The sequence below is a fragment of the Ceratotherium simum genome, chromosome 16, assembly GCF_057802395.1.
Source record: "Ceratotherium simum simum isolate JZ-2026a chromosome 16, ASM5780239v1, whole genome shotgun sequence".
NCBI classification, from domain to species: Eukaryota; Metazoa; Chordata; class Mammalia; order Perissodactyla; family Rhinocerotidae; genus Ceratotherium; species Ceratotherium simum.
The window spans coordinates 55,942,930-55,950,956 of NC_141915.1; the positions used below are offsets into that span (position 1 = coordinate 55,942,930).

The 8,027-nt window shown below is 44.3% G+C and overlaps 1 protein-coding gene and 1 pseudogene across 3 annotated transcripts in view; one reads left to right on the forward strand and one right to left on the reverse strand.

Moving 5' to 3' along the window:
* Positions 1-7,767, forward strand: part of NUP85 (nucleoporin 85) — a 30,971-nt gene extending 23,204 nt beyond the window's left edge. For all 3 annotated transcript variants that reach the window (XM_004432745.3, XM_087441570.1, XM_087441569.1), the window contains 8 exons: positions 2,976-3,059; positions 3,217-3,282; positions 3,490-3,641; positions 4,415-4,532; positions 4,637-4,737; positions 6,216-6,367; positions 7,077-7,178; positions 7,562-7,767. In XM_004432745.3, the coding sequence (XP_004432802.1) occupies positions 2,976-3,059; positions 3,217-3,282; positions 3,490-3,641; positions 4,415-4,532; positions 4,637-4,737; positions 6,216-6,367; positions 7,077-7,178; positions 7,562-7,663 (877 nt within the window). In that variant the 3' untranslated portion in view covers positions 7,664-7,767. The remainder of the gene's footprint in view (positions 1-2,975; positions 3,060-3,216; positions 3,283-3,489; positions 3,642-4,414; positions 4,533-4,636; positions 4,738-6,215; positions 6,368-7,076; positions 7,179-7,561) is intronic.
* LOC106802218 (DNA-directed RNA polymerases I, II, and III subunit RPABC4 pseudogene) lies at positions 2,232-2,977 on the reverse strand (annotated as a pseudogene).
* Positions 7,768-8,027: the final 260 nt, after the last annotated feature.

Genomic DNA, 8,027 nt, shown 5'->3' on the forward strand with positions numbered 1-8,027 from the left:
AACTCAGCTTCAAAAATGGATCTCACAACCAGCTACTTCTCACTCCCTCCACATCTATCACCCTGGCCCAGCCACCATTACTGTTGGCCTCAACTATTACAGGTGGCCCCTAACTGGCTTCCCCACCATCACCTGTCCCTATATTGTCCATTCTTACACAACAGCCTAAGTAATCATTTAAGTCTTAAACCATGTCACTCCCATCACAAGACCCTAAGTAGGCTGGCGTCTGCCTGCCTTGAAGTTTGACTCACTTGGGTTTCATTCTGAAGTGGAAACAAGACCACCTTACTTTCCACCCCGGGCTGTTTTCTCTCTTTCGGGAATGCTCTTTCCCCTTGTCTTCCTATGGCAGGCTTCTTCTCATCCTTTAGCCCTCTGCTCAAATAACTGCTCCCTCTTGACTAATTTTCTGTATAGAACTTATTCTAGGAGGGGTGGGGATATGTGTGTATTTTATATGTGAGGAGGCAACTTGTTTTTATGTCTTCTCAGTTTACACTTTCTCACTTTATTTGATGTTTTATTCTTCCTTATGACTGGTCATTTTTGACTTATCTATTATTTTTGAATTTTTCATAACTTCAGAGTCTCAAAGCACTGTACTATCATAATTCCTCCACTTTGACAATGAAGCTGAAGGTAAAAGAAATGAACTGGCTAGTCAGTGAGTAGCAGGACTGGATCTGAACTAGTTTGCAGTACTTTTTTTTTTTTTTTTTTTTTTGTGAGGAAGATCAGCCCTGAGCTAACATCCATGCTAATCCTCCGTTTTTTGCTGAGGAAGACCGGCTCTGAGCTAACATCTATTGCCAATTCTCCTCTTTCCGCCCCCCCCCCCCCAAAGCCCCAGTAGATAGTTGTATGTCGTAGATGCACATCCTTCTAGTTGCTGTATGTGGGACGCTGCCTCAGCATGGCCGAAGAAGCGGTGCATCAGGGCGCACCCGGGATCCGAACCCGGGCTGCCAGTAGCGTAGCATGTGTACTTAACCGCTAAGCCACGGGGCCGGCCCCAGAAGAATCTTTTTAAAGCAATTTAAAATCTGTTTTCCCAGTTTTTTCTTAAAACAGTCCAGGTGGGCAAGAAGTAAAATTTCTTCCATTTTATAGAAGAAGGGGATACAAAGAGGTAAGTGACTAACAGAAATGGCCGTTTTGAGTTCCAGTTATAATACTTTTTCCATTAAACCACTGTCTAGTTAACCAAATAACAATATTCCATTAAACTACTGATATGCAAAGGACCTTTGATGAAATCAGAAGTTAAGAGCAACAACATCATCCAGTGAGTTGCAGTTTGTTTAGGGGGCTATCATAAAGAGATATCATATTTGTTGGGACTCTCTTGTCTAAAAAGGACAAGATCAAGAAATGCAGCAGAATTACAAAATTGTGAGAGCCATGGCTAAAGGAAAATGTGGCCCAAGGAAGTACTCTTAAAAATTGGAGCATGGTAGTACTCTATATAGCACGTAATGAATTTATAGAACTTAGTACTTGAGGATGGTAGTAGAAATAGAGGTGTTTTCAAAAATTGGCATAGATAATTTTTTGAATGTTATATTAATATAAAGTTGGAATATATCTAATCTTCAAAATGAATGTTACAGAGGCCAACGTGACAGTTCATAATGATGGAATCCTGGAACAGAGGAGTATCTGAGTATCAGTATCCCTAAGATCAAAGCAAAAGTTTTAAACATTTATCCAATAATTCAGTGTAAACCAATCCCTATTTTTATATCCTGAAAGCAGAACTTTTCACCTTAATGAATGATTACACGGGAAATTATACCTGCCTTACTAGTCTGCTCCATCCACTTTACTTGTGGTTGAATTTGCCTTTTAGAAAAAGCAACCATTAAAGTTTCTTTTCCCTCTCCCAAGATTTAAGATAGTCAAGCATTATATACAAGTACAGAAAGGCCTATGCCAAGTAACAAAAATATAACTCAAAATGATGTATGCACCCTGACAATAAGTGCATTGCTATACTCTATACAAAACGATGCTGGAGAGTTTACAAACAGTTGGTGATATAAAACAGTGGTTTCCAAGGAACTTACTTAACTAGACCTTTAGAGGGCCCTGGAAACCATTTTTAACAGGGGCCCCAGATGATTCTAGGTTTTTATTAAAAGTGGTTTGGGGAAGGACTTTCAACCTTCACGTGTGTCAGATTACATACACAATAAAATTAAATAATCATAATTGAACAAAAAATAATTTCTTTTTTTTTAAAGATTTTATTTATTCATTTTTCCCCCCAAAGCCCCAGTAGATAGTTGTATGTCATAGGTTCACATCCTTCTAGTTGCTGTACGTGGGACTCGGCCTCCCGTTGGACGGAGAAGTGGTGCCTTGGGGCATGCCCGGGATCCGAACCCGGGCCGCCAGCATCAGAGCGCGCTCACTTAACCGCTAAGCCACGGAGCCGGCCCAAAAAATAATTTCTTTATACAAAGTATTAATAGATACTAAGATGGTTTTTAAAGTGACATCATATGTATATAGTTGTATTCATAAAGATAAGTACACTAATCAAAAGCTGTACAAGATTGAGAAACATTTAACAGCAAATCCAAATGCAAACAAAGATATTCCTCTGAATTCCATGTTTCATCGAGCATCAAAAACCACCAGTCTTTTAGTCTTTTTCTTATACATTATTCTCTATCCACATTCTCTGCATCTGACTGGATCCCTGGATTTTATTTCATGTTCTGTGTGACATTCTCCATAGATAAATATCATTGGCTGCTGCTTTGGGGCTTGAACGTCCTTCTGGGTGTCCATTGTTAGTCCCCAGGTAGCACCTAGAAACTTCTCACTCTGCCCTTCCAAACAGATTCTGGCTGGTTGCTGTCCCTCCTTTCCTTTTTAAGCAAAGGACATGTGGGGTTCCTGCTCATGCCCCACTTATGTGGGCCATGGCCTTTCACCCTGCCTTTCCTTCTTGCCTTGTCCTATAGCATTGCCCTAAGCAACTGGTGGTTTGTGGCCCATCTGACAGACCTGCTGGACCACTGCAAACTCCTCCAGTCACACAACCTCTAGTAAGTGCACTGTGGCCACACCAACCCTCTCCTCCCCACCACCCAGGCCCTCAAGGATGGGGTGAACCAAATTCCTAGAAGGGAGGCTAGTTGGGCTGCAGGAGGCTCTGAATGGAGCAGGCCAGGAGTCTTGGTCTCATGTTATGTTGTATTCCAGCTTTGGATCCAACATGAGAGAGTTCCTCCTGCTGGAATATGCCTCGGGACTGTTTGCTCATCACAGGTAGGAAGGCCCCAAGGGTGTGGGGTGGCAGCAGGGTGCTCTTCAGCGTGCGGGTGCCACTGGAGCTTGGACTGTATTCTCTTTCTTCTGGTTCCCTGAAGGCTACAGGGGTCTGGGGGAGGAGCCACCTCGGTGCTAATCCCCAAGCTCTAGAGCAGCACCTGGGCTCACCAGGCCTACATGTCTGTCCTCCTTGGAACTTTGCAGCCTGTGGCAGCTGGGGGTGGATTACTTTGACTACTGCCCTGAGCTGGGCCGAGTTTCCTTGGAGCTGCACATTGAGCGGATCCCTCTGAGCACTGAGCAGAAAGCCCTCAAGGTGCTGCGGATTTGTGAGCAGCGACAGATGACTGAGCAAGGTGAGTTGGCCCTCCTCCAGCACACCCTCTGTGCTCACACTGTGCCACCCAGACTGGAGAGAGGCTGGGCAGTGGATTTCAAGAGGAAACCAAAACAGGAAAATTATTAGGGAGGGATAAAGAGCTAGGGATCCACTGGGACCTAGAAGCATTCGAGCACATTGCCTTTAAAAAGGTCCTGACCCATGTCTTCTCTCATACTTACTCCAAGAGGTCAGGGCTGGGGTGAGCTTTGAGTTTACCTGTCTCAAGCAGGTTGCTGTTGCTGCTAAGGCTGGCTCAGTGCTGAAGCAGGATGAGAGGCAGCTCAGGAAGAGCACAGGAAGGACACAGTGATGGAGTTTGCCTCTTTCTCCCCTCACTGTTGAGGGATAAGAACCTAAGTTGTTATTCTTCCCAGAGGCATTTGCATGTTTATGACCGTCTGACAGCATATGGCATTCAAGACCCTAGGGATGATAGGATTTTCGGCACCTGGATTGATAATGGAGGAACTGATCTGTAGGGAGCAGTAAAGGTCTTTTTGCCACCCCTGAAATCAAACCCACTCACAAAGCATATCCTGCCAGAGTGGGTCATACTGTTAACAGAGCCAGGAGACAATTTATAAACCCCAAAGTTTCCAGTTCTGCCGACCAAGCTGTATTTGAAACTCGTGGAGAGGCCTTGGAAAGCTCAGAGGAAGTGGGAAGGCTGCTCCTATCCCAGCAGGATTCAGAAATGGAGTGATTTATAGGGTGAATGGTTCACCTTTTCTCTTGTCCCCTGCACAGTTCGCAGCATTTGTAAAATCTTAGCCATGAAAGCTGTCCGAAACAATCGCCTGGGCTCTGCCCTCTCTTGGAGCATTCGAGCCAAAGATGCCGCCTTTGCCACGCTGGTGTCAGACAGGTGGGTTCAACTGGTGTTGGCTTCCGGGGGACTGTCTGGGAAGTTGGGAGGCTGAGGAAGTGGGCCTGGGACTACTGCTCTGATCTCTGAGCCCGGCCTTTCAGGTTCCTCAGGGATTACTGTGAGCGAGGCTGCTTTTCCGACTTGGATCTCATTGACAACCTGGGGCCAGCTATGATGCTCAGTGATCGACTGACGTTCCTGGGTAAGTCTCTTCTGGCTCTGTCCCCTGGACCTTTGGCACAAATGGACAGTTGTGGAGATTGGAGTTCTAGACCTCTCCAGTGTTTCTTTCCTGTTAAGCCCAAACTCCAAACCACATAGAACCCTGTGTGGCAGACTCTGTAAAGCATGTGTTTGGGTAACATTTTATTTTCCAGTAATTTCAAATTTAGAGAAAAGTTGCAAAAGTAGTATAAGGAATAAGGATCTCCCATATACACTCTACCCAGATTCACCAATTATTTATATTTTGCCTCATTTGTTTTATCATTCTTTCAGTCAGTCAGGTTTTTTGGAGAACAATTGGAAAGTAAGTTGGAGACATTGTTCCCCTTTCTCCATAAATACTTGAGCATGTATTTCCTCAGAATAAGAACATTCTCTTACATAATCACAGTTATTAAAATCAGGAGATTCAACATTGATACAATACTCTCATCTAATCCACAATCCATATTCTCATTCCATCAGTTGTCCCAGTCATGTCCTTTATCGTGTCCGGGTTCACGAGTTTAGCCGTCATGTCTCTTTAGTGCCTCTGCCTTTCTTGGTGCTTCTTTTTTTTTTTTTTTTTTTTTTATAATTTTATTTATTTATTTTTCCCCCAAAGCCCCAGTAGATAGTTGTATGTCATAGCTGCACATCCTTCTAGTTGCTGTACGTGGGACGCGGGCCTCAGCATGTCCGGAGAAGCGGTGCGTCGGTGTGCGCCTGGGATCCGAACCCAGGCTGCCAGCAGCAGAGCGCACGCACTTAACCGCTAAGCCACGGGGCCGGCTTGGTGCTTCTTAACCTTGATATTTTTGAAGAGTCAGTTCAGCTCTCTTGTAGAATGTCCTCAGTTTGGGTTCATCTGATGTTTCCTCATGATCAGATTGATTGTGTTTGGAGCAGGAATGCTACTGAGTTGATGTGTCCTCCTCGAGGCTGCCTGTCCCCTTATGGTGGAGTTTGCTCTGATCCCTTGGTTAACGTGGCATCCACCAGGTGTCTCCCCTGTGCGGCACTGATTTTTCCCTTTGATTTAATAATTTGTGGAGCGACTTGGGATTATTTAATAACGTCTTGTTCCTCATCAACACTTTGCACCCACTAGTTTTAGTAACTACTGGTGATTTTCTGACTCTGTCATTCCTTGTGTTTTAGTTGGCATTTCACAATACAGAAGATGTTCCCTTGGTCCTGTCCATTCTTTCATTTACATTAGTAATTGACTCATGGGTTATTTGATTCAATGTGTTAAATTCTATGGCTCTTATTTATATTGATGGTTACATTCTCCCAGGTTTGGCCCTTTGGAGCCCCTTCAAAGTGTGTGTTTTGAATCCTTTTGGTCTCATTGGTCTGTGAGCTTGGAGACAGCTCTGTAAGAATCTCCCTGCTCTGCGGAATGGCTGGCCTGGGGTCTCTCTTCTCTTTTTTAGGGCCAGAGGTGACCCTAGCACTCTCCTTTCTCAATAGGGAAGTACCGTGAGTTCCACCGATTATATGGGGAGAAGCGTTTTGTTGATGCTGCTTCTCTTCTCCTGTCATTGATGACTTCTCAGATTGCCCCACAGTCTTTCTGGATGACACTACTAACAGATGCGCTGCCCCTTTTGGAACAGAAACAGGTACAGGTTGAATCCACGGTGATTTTCTTCTCTGTTTTCTAGTCCTTGACAGTGCTTGATTCGGTAGTTGTTGCAGATGCTTAGTCGGCCCTCCATACCCACGGGTTCTGCATCCGCAGATTCAACTAACCTTGGATTGAAAGGCCTGTGATGGTTGTACTTGAACATGTACACTTATTTTTCTTGTCATTATTCCCTAAACAATACAGCATAACAACTATTTACAAAGCATTTACATTGTATTAGGTATTAAAAGTAATCTAGAGATGACATGAAGTATACAGGAGGATGTGCATAGGTTATATGCAAATACTCCACCATTTTATGTAAGGGACTTGAACATCTGCAGATTTTGGTATTCATGGGGGTCCTGGAACCAATCCCCACTGTGGATACTGAGGGAGGACTATATACATACATCATCTCCCAAGTGAGGTCCCTATGTGTATGCGTATTCCCCCATAGCACCCACTCTGGAAATCTGATATCCACCCAAGAAAAACTACTTAATTTGAAATGAGGCAGCTATCTACTGACCATACTCAGCCCAACGCCCTGACACGAAGTGCTGGGAGTGAGAATAGGGGTATACAAAGCACCCTCCCCCAAAGGGCACACAAGGAAGGCTATATCTGCACTTGGGCCCACGCCCAAATCTGTGCAGGCCTTGGCTGGGGAGCAGCTAAGCAAAGCAGCCTCTCTCTCCTAGGTGATTTTTTCAGCAGAGCAAACGTATGAGCTGATGAGATGCCTGGAGGACTTGACCTCAGGAATGCCAGTGCGTGGAGAGCCTGATGCCCAGCGACTCCAGGTCATTTTAGCTTTCCTGTTGGTTCAACGATGGAGATGAGAAAGGCTCCCTCATCTCCAGCTCCCCTCACCTCCCTACAAAAACGCTGGTCCCTTACAAACTCATGTGCCTAAGTTACCTCTTAACCTGTAACTGTGACACACCAACTTCTTTTAGGAGAAAATGGGGTGATTTTAGTGTTCTGGTCTCTATTATTTTTTCTTTCCTGTCAGTCAGTTGCAGTGGTCCTTTGCATGCAGCTCTCATATTGAGGACTTACTAGAAGCTACTACTGAATGTTAAATGCCTTCTACCTACCTACCTTTGGATTAGATAGAGCCTTTGGGAGCTTTAAAGAAGGAACACTTCCTGCTGTGCCTCATGCTAGCTCTCTTTGCTTTTAGGATGATGACATAGAGACCACCAAGGTGGAAATGCTGAGACTTGCTCTTGCACGAAATCTTGCTCGGGCAATTATAAAAGAAGGCTCATTGGAAGGTTCCTGAGGCCAGCTGAGAGCTGCTCCAGCGTGGTATCTTTCTATGGCAATGTATATAAATTTTTAAAAGAATAAATGTTTCCTTTTACAAATATAAGGCAAATTCTTAGAGTTCAGCTAGGGAGATTTTATCTACCTCCACTGTGAACCTGAGGTGGCAACAATTAAGAAAATGCTTGTTATGTTCTTTGACATGGAACTGACTTCCCTGTCTCCTTAGAAAAAAAAAAAGCCACCCCAGAAGTTATGAATGGTGAGTGCAGTGCCCTCCTGCCTATAATTAGAAACTATAATTAGAAACTTGAACAAAAGCCTTCAGTACTTGTGCTTCTGAAGTCTGGTGTCACCTGAGAATCATCTGGAACAGATGT